This window comes from Nyctibius grandis, chromosome 9 (assembly GCF_013368605.1).
Source record: "Nyctibius grandis isolate bNycGra1 chromosome 9, bNycGra1.pri, whole genome shotgun sequence".
NCBI lineage: Eukaryota > Metazoa > Chordata > Aves > Nyctibiiformes > Nyctibiidae > Nyctibius > Nyctibius grandis.
The window spans coordinates 41,442,260-41,459,308 of record NC_090666.1 but is presented as its reverse complement, the minus strand read 5'-3'; the positions used below and the strand labels follow the sequence as shown (position 1 = coordinate 41,459,308).

The following is a 17,049-nucleotide window of genomic DNA, read 5'->3' as shown; positions in this document are numbered from 1 at the left end:
GCTCATGTACCTGTAAAGAACAATTGATGAGGAAGCAGCAGATCCAATGAAGGCGATGAATAAGCATTTTGCATTTGCACAGGTGCCTCCCCCGTGTGCTGACACCCCCAGTCCTGTGTCACGTCTCACCTGCCCAAGGCAGTGACGCTGAAGTGTCGCAGGTTCCTCTGACTACTCTCACCAGACAGAATCTATTATCACCTCTCCTTGCAGACTTCGTACTGAACAGAAAACAAGGCATCAGTTAAGCAAAAAATAGCTAATTTTAGACATCTGAGTTTCTGACAAGCTCCCAGTATTTCAAGCTCTGCAAGTGTTTTTAACTGTCAGAACATTTCACTGACAGAACGTAAGACAAAACACGTTTAAACACAACTTAGATTAAAAACAGCTCTTTATATAAAAAGCCAAGAGGAAAAATACACTGACTGCATGACATATAGACAAATCATAGCTTAACTTTCTTCGGGTGGTGACTGGACTAGACAACGTCCCGAGGTTCCTTCCAACCTCAACGATTCTATGATTTATAAGAAATACAGAAACATTAACCAAACAGCAGAAAATCCAAATGATTCGCTCAAAGTAGTACCTGAATTTCCTCTTGCAGAACAAGGAACTGTATCGTTCTGATTACTGCCAGGGCTCAGGGCACAGCTACCAGCCCTTCCCTCCCCTACCGTATACTGTGAGCACAAATAACCACATGAGCTGAACTCTTTTAGAAAAAAGTGCATCTGCTTGGGTCAAAAATCATCAAAAGACCACTAACAGCCTCTAAAATTTACACTTCTGTTGCTTGCACATTGTGAAATAAACACATATGCAACGTGTCCATGTTTTGATATGTATTTTTATTTCCCTGCAGTTTTCACTTATCAAGAACAAGTAACAGGGAAAGTTGTCTGAACTAGTGCATAAACAAACATTCTGAAACACCACTACACGTATCTAATTTACAAGAACCGTATAAAAAAAGTCACTAAAACACTACACTACGAAGGTGTCCAACGCTTACAGTCAGACTTTTTCCAACCCGTTACTTGCCTTGTAGCCACAGGAAAACTCTCCAAAATTGAAAAGACAATCTTGCCACAACCCTCCCTCCCCCCCACCACCTGGGATGGCTCGATATCTAGACATCCAATAATTAATTATTGCAATGATATATAATGCAATACATACCTGGTAAAATATCCTTTATGTGGTGTGTTACAGTTTTAAAGCCGGTTAAAATATGCAGTCTTCAGATAAAATGTAATCAGTTGAAAATTTTCTCATATCTGCACAGTTTTATATGTGCTAGATGCATAATTTTCCTAGTCAGTTTTTTTTTCCTGTGTAATTATTTTTTATAAACTGGTATTATAAATAGAAATATACATTCAAAATATATGGAAAAGTGAGTTACTACATTAAATTTGCATGTATCGATCCATCCCTTTCCCCTGCACAGTAATAGAAAATACTATTTTGCCTTGAACTTCATATTTGACAGTGAAATGCCACTAAAGTATTTACCAAAAAGTCCATCTAGTCAAATTGTGAAACAAAATGAACCAAGTGAAAACTTTACATTTTCTTTAGAAAAAAATTACAAGAATTTTGTTTCCTAGCTATGAATCTTTAACTTTTTTTTTTTTTAGACACAAAGTTGGATTTATTTGTACAAGATACAAAATGTAAACATGGCAAAATAAATAGTTAAAACAAGTGATGCAGGATCCCATTTCATGCTCATGATCCCATTAAAGAATTATTTTTTAATCCATTCAGTTGCAAATTCAAGTGCAAAAGCATGATGATGAATATCTACTATTCAAGTAACAGAAATAATATTGATGATACAAATAAACTATTTTACAAGGTAGTGATTTTCCCAATTTTACAAAATTTACATTATATATCGACTTAATACACGATATAATGATAGTCCATTTAGGTCCATTTTTGTTCTCTGTGATCCACAGAGCGATGTATTTTGCATTTAGTTGGAATATAAATGACTACACCATTAGCACAGGTTGCGACACTGCTTTGAGGTTATGTCACTTCCATTGCTACTGTTGTCTCTGCTATGCCGTTTAAACCCAGTCGTTCTGGTTCATGGTTCTCTCTGCAATAAAAGAAATATCCCATAGTTAGAGGTAGAACATGAGTATTTCCTTACGTGGTTTTAATGATTTCTTACACAGCTGTTACCTGGGTCAGGGAAGGACCTTAACACATACTCTAGAATCAGATTATTTAGGAGTAAATACTGATATTTAAGAACTGCTTTTACTCCACTAGCGGTGCGGTCCCTTCTCCAAAATTGTTGCATTTAGCTGTAAATTACCAGCCTAAATTATGGATAAGAGTCCTAAAAAGTCTCCTGAAGGAGCAGTCAAGACATACCATAATGACTCAGTATCAATTATCCTGTTAATGAGCAAAGCATTGTTCTAACATAATCCCCCCTCCCCAATTCTGCTTTAGCACTAGTGCAAGAAATCTTAAATGTTTTTCTAATTTATTACCATTCTCCATAGAGAAGGTCAAGACCTGTTCAGCTAAGGTGGTACTTCTCAAGGCATTTACTGACATGTCTTGAAATACCCCTCTGACTTGAGGGAAATCAGAACTAAATGCATTAATAATATAAAAGTATGCTTTAAGGCACGATTGATAATTTAAAAATACCTTTTTCTCAGTCTATACAGTGACTAAATAATACAGGCAATCCTCCACCTCCAAAAGCTCTTTTTAACCCCTCCAGAAGCATTGTGAAATAATCAGCAAGCCACATTTGCCAATAGCCACTTTGTACTTTTCTAGCTCATAAACAAACGTGCCCTTTTTTCAAACATCATGCAATTCAGCAGAGACTTAAAACAGCCCAAATATTGTCATGTTCAAAAAAACTTAGCCAACTTCCAGCTCCTGCCACTCCTGTGAGACATCTTCTAAGTCTCCTGAAATAATAGTGTTGCTGCTCAGTGGCAATAAATATCTGTCTGTATTTGTAAGATGCAGGCTGGCACATACCTGGTTTATATTTTACATAAATATATAACACATATATCCATATGTATATATAAAATAGGCATGTGCCAACCTGTATCTTATATACAAAGTTAGGGAGAGAACATGCAGAGTTTGATAGAATCTACCTGAAAGTGCTGTGTGAGAAGGGACAAATGAAAATGTTTACAATAAAGCCATTTTAAACACTTTTGGAAGTTTACCAAAACTACTGGTGCCTAAAATCAGTGCAAATTATTTGGGAGTTCATCTGCAAAATCAGCTCTTGTGGTTTGTCACAGCCATGCTGAAGATGTCAGCAGCTGGATGCTTTTGTGAGGTTGAGTCCAGAGGAGGGCGACCAAGCTGGTGAAGGGCCTGGAGGGTCTGACCTACGAGGAACGGCTGAGGGAGCTGGGGGTGTTTAGCCTGGAGAAGAGGAGGCTCAGAGGTGACCTTAGTGCAGTCTACAACTACCTGAAGGGAGGTTGTAGCGGGGTGGGAGTCGGCCTCTTCTCCCAGGCAACTAGTGATAGGACAAGAGGACACAGCCTCAAGCTTGGCCAGGGGAGGGTCAGGTTGGACATTAGGAAGCATTTCTTCTCAGCAAGGGTCATTAGCCATTGGAAGGGGCTGCCCAGGGAGGTGGTGGAGTCACCATCTCTGGAGGGGTTTAAGAAAAGACTGGACATGGCACTTAGTGCCCCGGTCTAGTTGCCATGGTGGTGTCAGGGCAATGGTTGGACTCGATCCCAGAGGGTTCTTCCAACCTGGCTGATTCTGTGATTCTGTGAAGCTACACTGAGAAGTCTCCTAGAGGCTGGAAACAATTCTATTGAGTGCTCTGATGCAGAGTTGGGCCCATCTATGGAGACAGTCACGTAGCACAAACGTAACCTACAGGTGCTCTACCTTGGTACACACTTACCTTGCTATACTGCTGATGGCACTGCTAGGAGTTACCTTTGGCACTCTGTCCATACTGGCAGCAACTGTGGCAAGTTTTAAGGCTGTTGGCGACGGTGCTGAAGTCCTTGTATTGATATGCACATTGACCGGAGAAACAACACTGACATTGTTGAGGTGCACGGCGTTTGTCAGGCAAGAATTGTTCATGGGAAGCGTCTGAGGGCTGCTTGTGCACAATGCTGGAATTAAGTGGTTTGTGGTGGTGTGGCCAACTGTCCTTACAAGCTGTACAGTTGAAATCCCTGGGCTGGATGATAAAGCCATGTTGGTGGAGTACAAAGTTCTAGAGGTTCCTGTTACAAAACAATTAAAAATATGCCATTCCTTAGATTCAAAGCCAAAGATTAAATAACCTCAAGGGTAATGCTTTAAGCACATATGTCACTGGAATGGTGCAAGGATCTGTTTTTTAAAGAGTCACAAAAGGTAAAATTTTAGAAATATTTCTAGTTCACATTAGAAATATTTTTTCTTTCATTCACAAGAACATCAGAAAGTGAAAGAAGTTCCTGTATGACAAAGAACTTCTATATTGCCCAACTTTGTACACCTCATTTTAGGTGCCTTAAATTAAAGGGGCAACATTCCCCATAAAAGTAAATCGAATGGGGAACACCTTAGCTAGGCAACCTCAAAGACCAACTGTGAAGCCAAATTCTGATGCTTTGAATCACCTCCTCACCTCCTACCTTGTTCTGCTGGCAACACAAGGAGGTTCTGGGGACCACTCTCTCTCAAGGCAGCAAAACTAGGGGTCTCAGACTAGGCAAAGTAAAAAACCCCTCTCCAGTTATGCTGCAGTGCTCCGTTTGCACTCCTGAGCTGTGAGAAACTTCAGGTTTCATGGTGTATACTCAAACCAGAGGCTCTCAAATTTCATCTTGGTATCCAAGCTATCCATATCCCTGATCTTATACCCCTTAAAACATCACCCTCTCTGATATGATCTAAGAGAATTATACACAGATGTCTTTTTCTTCGCTGGAACTGTTCCAGTATATTGATTTTATTCAGTTGTGGTTTCCTCCCTCTATTAATTTCATATTCTCATTAACCCAGCCTGGCAGGAGGTCTATAAAACTATCACATCATTAGCTGTTAAAACAACAAATTACTCCAAAAGCCTTTTATTTGTTATGGCATCAAGTGCCAAATAACATTTATCTCTCGGCAACACGGCTACTGCCCCAGGATGAGTGGCATTACTGCCTTCTGATAAGGGAGGTGCAGCAGGAGGGGTGGGGGAAGGTAGTGAATGCCCATGTCTACACTTCTGCCTGAACTTGGGAGGAATCCTAAATGCAACGAAACCCAAAATTTACAGTAATGTCAAAAGAATTGCTAAAAGTAGTTGATGAGTATGTTTTTGTCTGAATAAGCAAGTGAGACAATGACCAAATAACACAACAACTTTTCTATTTCCTTCTCACAGTACTTAATGTTTTAAGCAATGGATTTTTTTTAATTACACATTCACACTGTTTTTAAAATGCTGTCACTTAGGCTTTTCATCATAACAGATCAGTAAAAGATAAAAGCCTACAGAAGAAAATAGAAACAATGCTCTTCCAATGTAAAAGAGCATTTGGTGGTTTTATTACCACACTAACCTACATGCCATTGCACAAAGTATTTTAAAGAACAATATTTAAAAGTATCACAATTACTATACTTTGTGGTTTTTATTAAATAGTATTTTAAAAATCAGAAATAAGATCAGTTGACATATTCTCAGCTCACACTAGACCCCAAGTTTTAAGAAATCATCACCTGAAGGCTGGACAACACCATTAATGTTGTTGTGGCTGGTGTTTTGTTCCTTCGTTACCTCGCTGCGACTCGGAGCGGGTGCACTAACCACTGCAGATGCAGCAAAGTGGGCGCTGGCTGAATCGAGGGTTTTTGACATACAGTCAGAGGTGCTGGAGCCCTGCAAGAATTAAAAAAAAAAAATTTCTTTATAATTATCCAAGTACAAAATGAAATACCACGTTAGGATTGCTATAATGTACAATCACCAGCAAATTGTAATCTAATGCACCGTAACATTAAATATTTCCATATCACAAGTCTGATGAAAAGTTGAAAATTAGTGTCCAAATGAGTGTTGAGTAAGTCCTGCCCGATTCAGCCAGTCAATGGCAAACGCAATTCTTAGCACAACAGATCACTTCCATGATGTGTTGTTCAGCCTGGAGAAGAGAAGGCTCCGGGGAGACCTTCTAGCACCTTCCAGTACCTGAAGGGGCTACAGGAAAGCTGAAGAGGGACTTTTTACAAGGGCATGGAGTGACAGGACGAGGGGGAATGGTTTTAAACTGAAAGAGAGGAGATTTAGATGAGATATGAGGAAGAAATTCTTTGCTGTGAGGGTGGTGAGACCCTGGTCCAGGTTGCCAGAGCAGCTGTGGCTGCCCCCTCCCTGGCAGTGTTCACGGCCAGGCTGGATGGGGCTTGGAGCAACCTGGTCTGGTGGAAGGTGTCCCTGCCCATGGCAGGGGGGTTGGAACTGGATGATCTTTAAGGTCCCTTCCAACCCAAACCGTTCTGTGATTCTATGTGTTTGAGAAGTTTCCTCTAAGAAAATGACTATGCCTTAAGTTTCCTTCTCTGTTTTGTCTCCAGGCAGCAAATATACTGCAACTGCACGTCTAAGGAACTTCCAGTATTTATGGTACATTCATTCTCACGGAATAACTTGTACCACAGCGTAAGTGCCCACTGCATTCTGGAAGTACACATGTCCTATTGGTCCAGTTTCTCTGAAGGACTGGGAAGTACTGGAAAGACACCCTGAAATGGCTGAATGTATCATTCTGCAATTTCAATTTATATTAACTAAGAAAATGATGTTCCATAGATATTCAGAGTGTCTTAAAAATCCAAAATTCATTCCTTTTTTAAAAATATTCTGGTATCATGTCTTTATACTTACAAAAAATGCAATCAGTAACTGTTAGTAACACAGAATCCCTGATTAATCAAAGTAGAAAACACTGAAGAGAAGGGACAAGCAGCACTGGCAATTAGATATAATATGCTCAAAGTAAAGTAAGTTTTCCTAGTCACAGACAACAGCAACAGCTTTTTTATTTTCTTGGTAAGAAACTAACAGAAAACTAAGCTTGACATAAAAGTATATATTCTTCCCTTGCAAGGCATCACCGAGGAAAAATATGATTCTTTTACCAGACAGAAGTAGTTAAGACTGGGGATGGGGAGGGGGAAGGAATCAAATTAAATATGCAAAACTATCTTTTTCCTCTCAGAAGCTACCAACTTTTAGTGCTCAGTGAACATCTGTTCGTAACAGAATTGTTACCTCATAAAGTAGCTTTAATAAAGAAGTCTCTTCGGAGCACTTATACAAGGGAGGATCAAACTAGTGACAATGGTATGAGTTGGCAGAGCACTGGCTATTTCTACACTGACCAACTCTGCGGACGCAACTAACACATTAAAATATGAAGTCTCTTACTCAGCTTTTAAAATGCAGCCATGATATATAACATTAAAAAACAAAGCAATAACAAAAAAATAGGCTTTGGTGTTAAAACTTTAAAATATTTCCTCATTCCAAACAGAAAAATGAAAGCAAGGTATTTGTACCAGCTGCAGCACAAGTTGCCTTCCAGGCACTATACAGCAAACTGGGAAAGCATCTTGACCCAAACCCATTCACATTCATTCTAAAATTTAACATATTTACTGAGGTGTTATATTTAGCTTATAAGAGAGAGGAAAAACACAGTAAGCAAAAAGGAAGATACAGCATATGACAAGGTGTCAGGTGCATTACCTGTGCTTTCGGATGCGTCTGTTGTGAGGAATGCTGAGATTGCTGTTTCTGCTGGAGCTGAGCAAGTTGTTGCCGCTGCATTTGAACTAACTGCTGTTGATGTGTCTGAAATTGTTCCTCCGTGATCCCCCCCGTTACTACAGAAAAGAAAGCCAAGGCAGTGTTAAATAGGCGTGCAGAAAACAAATACATCTAAAATGCAGGAGTGCAGCCGTGTTGGATAACAACCGGTTGCAGACAACATACATTGTGCTAGATGCTTGCAAAGACCTTAATATATTCTTATGTAAAGGAGAGGTGAAGCTGAATTTGTTTGTTGTGTTCTTTTAGCATTGAATCAATTCATAACAAAAGGATTCACAGCTTTCATTGCTTTTAAGCAGTTTCTGTCTTTGGTGGGTTTCTCTCCAAAGCTTAAAGAAATTCTCTTCCTGGTTTTCAGAAAACAAGCATGTCCTAAAACTCATAGCTGAGGAAGTACACCTGGCTGAGCTGGGTGTTGTAGCTCCCAGAAAACGCTGTCAGTTCATTCCTGCACAACATCCCTTCCTACGGTCCCTTATTATTGTCCTTTTCCCTGACACCAGCACAGCCTCTGTGAAGGAAGCACACGCCTGGCATTTGAGAGCACCTACTTTAACAGCACAACCAGAATTCATATACTTAAATACTCTGTATACAGATTATTTAAATATATGTATTTTCACCTGAACAGGATTTTCTCTGCCAATTAATTTTTTTAAACTGGAATAAGAGTTTAAGAGTGACATAATACACTTGTTTGTTTATGAGGACCAGGTTAATGCAACCCCATCAGAATCATACTCTCAACAAGTAAAGGGAATGGTGAAGTTAAAAAAGCTGTTCTCAATCTTCTCCCTCCAAAGAACAGCACACTTGATAAATTGACAACACTGTCAACTGTTTCATGTTAAAACCTGAGTTTTGTACAACTAAGTTCTCCTAGGAGGAAGTAAAATGAGAATTCACTTCTCAAAGATTCCCATTAACTACATTTCAGCAGTTCACTCTGAACTCTGTTTTTCAAAGACTGAAGCTGTCATTCACCTCAAACACCTGGATTCTGCAGCAATATCTTATCAAGAGACACTGAGCTAACATTAAAATATGATGTGATTTATCTCTCAGGGTCTGGCTGTTTCATTTACTAGTTCTAATACTCGCAGTTGTCCTGAAATTCCATTCTAAATAACTACCAAAATTATGACTGTGACTGTTTAGAAATTATTACTGAAGCTTCTTCTCTACTGCTACATTATTAAAACAGGCTTCAGCCACGTTAGGAGGGCACTTAAAAGTCCAATGACTTAAACAGTTACTCCCATTAGATTCTAGGGATTTTATTATCACTTCCAACATATTTTAAAATAAAATTTATTTCATATGTAAATGTACTTTGTTCCTCTTGAAGACTCTTGGTCCTGCTCTGGCAGGGCGGTTGGACTCAATGATCTCCAGAGGTCCCTTCCAACCTCTAATATTCTATGATTCTATGATTCTTACCTATTACTACAAGCACTCAACTCAAAGTTCAATCAGCAAAACCTGTTAAGTTCCCTCACAACAGTCTCCCAAAACGTGTTGCATTACTAAAGGCAACAGAGCCAAGAACAGCATTATGGAACATTACATATATATATTTTTCTATTTTTAAGTTCTGAGGTAACAAATTCCAGAACATTTATTAAAAAAATGTTTTAGAACAAGCTTATGTGGCACAAAGAAATACCTGAATTGCATTTAGCCGTAATTAGCTATTATTTATCTGCAGTACAGGGGTATTCATCTACACTCAAATTGCATTCTTCTACGGACCGTAAAGACATAATACAGAAAGCAGTCTCCACATCCAAGGATCATCTAATTTAGCCTACATTATCAATCCCATGTTTTCAATCTCCCTTCCTTCTCAGTTTGACACAGACCACGAAGTCACAAAACACTCTATTACAATGCACAGGGAAGATTACTGTAGTAATGCAATGATAGCTTACTCTGCCTTTACGTGTTTGAACTCCACTCAGTTCACTACCTACCACCAGATATTTATTCAGTGGTCAGACTGAACTCAGCTGTTAGCCTTGCTATAAAACAGTAGATGTTCATTAGCACATTTAATACCACTTGCTTCTGCCAAATCAAACAACTGAAGGGTCCTAGAAAAAAGAAAAAAACAGCAAACCTCTATGACATCCCAACGTAGCCTTTAAGGTCGTAGTTAAGTGCAAGTGTTCTATACTTCTTATAAAAGGTTCTGTTCACCAGAATTTTAGCTCCCACTGCTAAATATCAGGATTTTCTATTTTACCATAGCCTGACTGTATTGAAATACTACAACCAAAAGGGTAAAAAAGTCAATGTGAAATTAAGTCTTCCAGGCTCCTCTCCTCTTTGACAGCTTTGGTTTGGATTATTATGTCACTTCTCTTAAGATCTGAAGGCTTTAATCAAAGATCATCTTTCAGGCCACCCCAAAAGTGGTATATCATTAATTACTTCTACATTGTATTTAATTCTGGGGAAAAAAACCCAAACAAACCAAAACCTCTAAAAGGTTAAAAGCTTGTTCCATAAGCAAAATCTTCAGCCAAGAATGCCATCATCTGCAGTTGTCTTCTGTGTCCAGGGACATGGTAACTAAACAGGTAACTATTTGAGAGGGTCACTGGAACTGACAGCTGAAGCAGACTGGAAGCCAAACGCCACATACTGACTGCACTACAAATTGCTGAAGGTTTTGCCCTAAAGTCTACTTCTTACTTCAGTCCCAAAAGTCACCTGAGTTGCACTCTAGGAACTCAGCCAGCAGGTTAAGTATTACTTAGCTGTTGTAAGTAGTACCATCTACAAATTCCTTGTAACCTCCTTCTTCCACCATCTCTCCCGATGATCAGATGCATCCCTAGCTCATCAGTTTACCTCATTTTAGATTAAACAGAGAATTCTTCTGGAGGTGTCTCTGGCAAAGAGACCAGCTTACTTTTCCAGAGAGAGTGCGTAAGACTACAAAAAGTTTACAGAACCGATCAAAGGGATCACATCGTTTCAGTGACCTTGTCTCTTAAAATTCCTCAGATTCAGTTTTCCCATTTGCAGTTCTTATAACATGAGCAAGAGAGTAATTTACCTTGAAACAGCAGTTCTTTATTCATGCACTGATAAGGCATTTTTAAGAAAAGACTAGTCACACATTTTTAAAATAAGTCTGTTTGTACAATGCCTTGCATTTGAGGAAATACCAGAGCAAGAGTTGCTTCATTAATACAAGTGAAAAATATAATGCAGAGGTAACTTTAAATATTCTTGTGCACTGAAAACCAAAGCATGCAACTCCAAGTCCTCTCTAAACTAAAAGAAAAACACAAACCCAATCAGTTTAACTACTGTCATGGTTTCCTCTAGACGCAGCCTTATGCTTCCAGGTAAGTGTGCTGTAAAATCAACCAATTTCAACAATCATCTCCTAGAGTTACTTTAATAAATGCAGTACTTGTGCTCATTTAATGCACAACCAGACTTTGGCCAGCCCTTTTAAAATTTACTCACTATTTACTAACAAGAAAATCTAACAGCAGTGCCTCTTGCTGGCTCAGTTACTTGGTGAAGAATTCTGTTGTCTATTGCATCTGATCTTTTACCAGAAATATAGGATCTGTAATTTAAATCTGGAAAGAAAAAGCTCTTCCATAACCATAAATTTCCCTGCATAACGTACTTCAACTACTGAGTGATCTCTATTCTAATCTAAATGTATTCTTCAGATAATTTCTAAAATTATAAACCAAAAGCTAATTGCAATTCCTCTACTAAGTGGCTCGGATCCAACAGATTTGTTTTTATGCATTTTTTTAGATACTTCTCTATAGCCTCTCCCATCACTAAAATGTGTATTTCTCTATCCTCTCCCTCAGTTCTCTTTCCCTAACAGTGCAAGGACATTAGTGCCAGTCCACATGTGTGTACCTGCTCTGTCATTACTTTGCCATGTAGCACCAACAATTTAGGCTTTTTATTCTTGTTGATGGTACTACCTGAATCGGGAAGGGCTGACATTTTTTTTCTTATGTATACACAGTTTCCTACTGAAACACAGCCCACCCCTTTCCCTGAATATAGTGCTTAAGAAACCAAAAATGACAACGTTTATTATGTGCCATCTTTCCTCTAGCTACTGGAATTCCCTTCCACTGCTGCAATCTTCATTTATACTAACGCCAGGTACAGAGATTTCACAAAGCTCTTCAATCTTTTTCCTTCACTCATTTCTTCATATACTATTCAAATCAGATATATCAGCTTCCATCCCAAAATATTCTCCTCCATCCCAAAATATTTTTTAGGTAGACTTCACCCTCAGGGTGGGGGGAAAAAAAAAGTCTCCCTAGAGCAGAATTCAAAGCCTCAAAGTTTTACATCTAGCTAATCCTTAAACAATTGATTGATATTTATTATATTACCATGACAAATTCTATGAAAAAATTAATCAACTTAACCTCTATCTTTTTTAAGCAACTTTCCTTACCTTGGTGCCATCATACTTAATTCAAGCAAATAGAAATCTTGCAGTACTACTTGTTCTTGTTACTTAAAGAGCTACCAGCAAATTCTTTGTTGTTCCTCACAGTCTGTTTCACATCCTTAACTCTGATAAACAGCATTCCTATTTTCTGCATTTGCTTTAAAAAGACATCTCTTGATGCTTACCAATAATCCCATCACACAAAACTGCCCCTTGCTGCTACAGATGCAACTCTCCAGACCTTCAACTTCCTTACGAAAAAAAATTATACAAAATATGACCATATTATGTCTGTTCTCTTCATACAGCAGAAAAATATTCTTGTGCAAATCTTTTCATGAGAGAGAGAACAATATAAAGGTTGCAATGAGTACACTGAAAAGTTATGAAAGGAAATATTCTGTGCTTAGGTCAGTACTACACTGATGTCACTTAATAAGCTAACGCTCAGTTTTTTAAAATCATAGAGAAAACTGGTTTTGTCTTCAATAAATTTAATTAATGAGTTCTAAAGGTATGTTATTGAAGAATAAATACCCAATCCTGCAACTGACTTTGAAAGAGACGGATCATTCCACATATATATAAAGTTAATTATGGAATTCAGAATCAGCCTATTATATTATCTAATGATCCTGTTTTACAATACCTAACTCTGTACATACACAATACAGCAGGAAAATACTCAGATGCTTGTTAATGTTTGGTAGATCTCTTTTGGCACGCATCAAATTGTTCAGCTTTTTAAAGAATCATACATCTTTTTACGATTATAAAGAAGTGACAGTGTCAAAACTTCAGCAATTTCAACTCCTAGTACATGAAGTAAGTGATGTAAAGACTGATCATGTAAGCTTAAAGCAATTTTTTCTTTTGGTGGCTTTTATTCCAACTTTAGTGCTTCTATACACAAATCGCTAACAAAGGGTCCACAAAGATCAAAACTGTTGTGTATATTTTATATTCTTGTGAAGATACTACAAGAAACTTTTTTTTTTTAATTGTAAAACCGTTTATATGTGAATTGCTGTCTTGCCCCTCTGGAGCTATCAGCTCATAAAGCTGTATAAGAGATGGCTGCACTGGCTGTGAGAGAGCTGACATTTAAGGGAAAAGGCCATCACCTATCACACTTAATCAATGGCTGAGGATTTTCTGAAAAATCAACAGAGAAGGTGCATCACTGTATGCTTCCAGTGTCAAAACTTTTACTAGGACAGATATGAACAGAAAGTGCTGTTTTCAGACTTTTTCACACCTGCTCAGTATGCCTACTAACTTACTACTGGTTTTCTGAGATGTTCTGGCAACTTTTAAAAAGAAAAACTCCAACAACAAAAAAAGACATTCCTCCTCCAAGAAACCACCTGCTTTTCTTTTGCATTCATAAAGAGCATTCTTCTCTCCTTAAACAAGGTTAGACCAATTAAAGTCTTTGAGACTCAATCACACCTAAGCAACTCCTAAATACGAGCAGAATCCCTCTTTTGGATGATGCATGTTTAAGCCCAGCACATTATCCAGATTCTATTGAAACTGAAATAACAGCAGGAAGAAGAGGACTGTGAAACATTTCTGTATGTTCTAAGAAATACAAAGCAATTAGCTTGTCTCTTTGATTCAGGTACATGTCACTGCTGAAGATGTTATCAGTTCAGTCACAAGTAAAACCACTGGAATTCAATATTTTAAGTTCCAGAAGAATTCAAATCCTACCTGATATGCCATTCTTGCTGGTGTTCAATAAAGCTACAGACGCTGCAGAAACTCTTTTATTATTCACAGTCTGCCCTGGTTTCCTTGAGGTACATTCTTCGCTATCACTGTCCGGTAGATTTAGTAGCCTTGGCTGAAAACACTGCAGTCGACATGATCTGATATTGCTTAGTATTTCAGAAAGGGACAGTCTGTTTTCACAACGTTTATTGGAAGCATTGGTCCGTGAAAAATTAGAAGAAAAGTCTAAAGTCTGGGAAGAGCTTGAAAAACTGTTCAGCGTTTCCGGGTCAATCTGTCTCAAGACAGGATCATGTTCTGTGGATATTCGGTCCATTATAACCCTGATTAAAGAGGAGGAAAAAAGATGTTAGTTTAACTGTCTCTTTCCAATATTTTTATCCTTTGAGGGGGAATGAAGAGTAAAAATAAGGCAACTGTACCTTCCACCCCTGCCAATTCGTCTCCTTGCAAATCCTATACATCTCCTTGGAATTGTAAGGGTTGTAAGGCAATGCCTGAACCTCAGTTTGTCCAATTCTGCCAATTCTGAGTTTTCACATGAAGAATTAGTTTGGTCCAAACGAGGCTGTAAAGAAAAAAGAAAAGGCAATTTTGCACTCATTTAGGGCAAATACTTCGGTTAGGTTACTAGTACATGATTATCGTGCACAGCCTACAGGATAGAAAATGCCCACAGAACTATCACTTCATTAATATGCTCAGATCATAAAAGAACTTGGGAGATTTTTTTTTTAAAAAATACATGAATTCATGAAGCAGAACATCCTCTTTCCTTGATTAGTCACAAAACTAGACACCACAACCAAAATATAGAACAAGTCAGAATTAATTTATTCTACTAAGCAGCACGTAAAACTGCCCTCCTCAGACACAGGTCCATCTGGCCCAGTACCTCCTGCCTGATAATGGCTCTTTTGGTGATTCATCACAAGATATAAAGCACAGGGAGAAGTTATTTTCTTGCTACAGCCTCTGAGCTTCAGGCTCTTAGAAGCCAAAGGACGTCTTGCAGGCAAAGCTGCATCTTGACTATGTTTTGTGATCAGTTGAGGGCCTACCCTTCTCACAAATTTGTCTAATCCCATAGTAAGAGTCAGTAGCATAAAAGCTTTTGTACTTAAAAATGAGTTTATGAAAAATAATTAATACATTAAGACTATAGGCACAACTCCAGTGCTAAGTATTGTGTTACAGAAGAATACTTCTAGTACTTATTGTGACAAAGGGAATAGCAAGAAGGCCTGTTCATTTATCGAGGATCCCACTGAATCACCAGCTGTACAAAGCAAAGTGACAATTCCCAACCTAAGTGCGTAAGTAATTGCAAAAGGGGTCTGTAAATTTACAGTTTAGTTTTACTTGTGAAACACATACTGCCAAAGGTAACAGACACTGCTCTGAATGGCCTTCGTTCCCATACACAGCACTCAATTACCAGATGGTGACAGCGTATTTGCCATGGCAGGTTACCTCAGGGTATTTTTATTACTCCATGAATATCTTTGTTATTATTATGAACTCAAAACTGCACAATCTTTACAAGCAGAAATGCTCTGCGCTGTCTGAAACATGACAGCTTAATAAATATTCATTAAAATAATCAATTTTTGTGATCAGGCTAAACCTACAGCAGCAGTAGCGCTGTAGATTCTATTAATTTATGTTAAGAGTTAACCAGAACTCAAATGGCTTCAGTAGTTTAAAAACCCCACAAAGCTAACATTAAGGCTGTTAAATAACCTGCTTCTAAACAGCAATGGGAAAGTAACAGAAAAGAATGAAAATACAAGTTTTCAGTCATCTCAACTTCTTTTGGCACATGCTTGAGAAAAAAACTTCACTGTCAGGGGTTCTGAGATGCTGACAGGACATCTATAACTAGTCTCTGTCCTCTGCTCATTCTTGCAATTGCAATCTAATGTTTTTCAATATATCTACATTTTGCACTGATTTCAAAAGAAAATTTTTACTTAACTACGTGGGAAAAAAATCCTCAACAGATTAAACACCTCTGCTTCAATAGCAGACTCTACTCAATGCCCCAGTAGGATCTGGTACAACTAGTATCTAACTCTAACGAGCTCTACAAGCTGGGAAGAAATGATGTACTAAGAAAACTGAGGGGGACAAAAAAATCTCTCCCTTCTTAACAGTGGCTGAATTGGTCTGCAGGCAACACGTTGTATTGCCTTCGAGTAATCACAGAGGAACAACACAACGAGGAAAATTCTCGTGAAAATTCAAACTATTCTCTGGATTCACCAAATCATCAAGGCTTTGGTGGTGAAAGTAGGAACAGAAGAAATATTACATTAGCACTAGGCCAATCTAAATTTAAAAAGCTACAGAACAAAAATCCCCACACTAAATCCAACAGCAGATCGTCTTACAGCGTAATACTGGCATCCTGCTCTTCTCCTGAAAGCACAGGGTCCATCAGGATCATTTTCTTCTTCTGCTTCTGATACTGGTGAGGGTACCTAGACCAGAAAGCAAAGTCATTCTTCTAACTGCCACATTTCTATACTACAATTTATTTATTATACAAGTTTATATTTACATAATATGAGCTGCCACATTTATAAATTAAATGCAAGCTTCTCAGACACATGGCTTAGAAAAAGAAAACAAACTCATGGTTTATGCAAGTATTTTTTATACATAACCACTGTCCAACAGAGTTATTCTCCATTTCAAGCTAGCCTGGCCAAACCACAGGCAACTGAAATGTCTGCCTTCTGTCCGCTGAGGTTTTGTAACAGAGCATTACCTGCGGGAACTCATCTTCATCGGAGCTGTGGAAGTCATACTGCTTAATATCACTCTTGCTGATAACAGGCAAGGGCTCAGCAGAGGGCTGTTGAGGAGTTACTACACACTCTATTTTAGATTTCTTGAGATACTTCTTCTTTTGACGTACAACATCGGACACCTCCTCCTTCAGAGATGAATGATGAGGATGCTGTTTGTGAAAAACAAACAACAAATTAAAAAAAAA

At 38.3% G+C, this 17,049-nt stretch overlaps 1 protein-coding gene across 1 annotated transcript in view; it reads right to left on the bottom strand.

The window, feature by feature from the left end:
* Positions 1-833: 833 nt before the first annotated feature.
* EPC2 (enhancer of polycomb homolog 2) overlaps positions 834-17,049 on the bottom strand; it is a 48,951-nt gene continuing 32,735 nt past the window's right edge. The window contains exons 7-14 of the mRNA XM_068408095.1: positions 16,822-17,013; positions 16,442-16,531; positions 14,471-14,616; positions 14,028-14,371; positions 7,772-7,908; positions 5,743-5,902; positions 3,932-4,265; positions 834-2,116 (exon numbers count right to left, since the gene is read on the bottom strand). Coding sequence (XP_068264196.1) covers positions 2,044-2,116; positions 3,932-4,265; positions 5,743-5,902; positions 7,772-7,908; positions 14,028-14,371; positions 14,471-14,616; positions 16,442-16,531; positions 16,822-17,013 — 1,476 coding nt within the window. The 3' untranslated portion in view covers positions 834-2,043. The remainder of the gene's footprint in view (positions 2,117-3,931; positions 4,266-5,742; positions 5,903-7,771; positions 7,909-14,027; positions 14,372-14,470; positions 14,617-16,441; positions 16,532-16,821; positions 17,014-17,049) is intronic.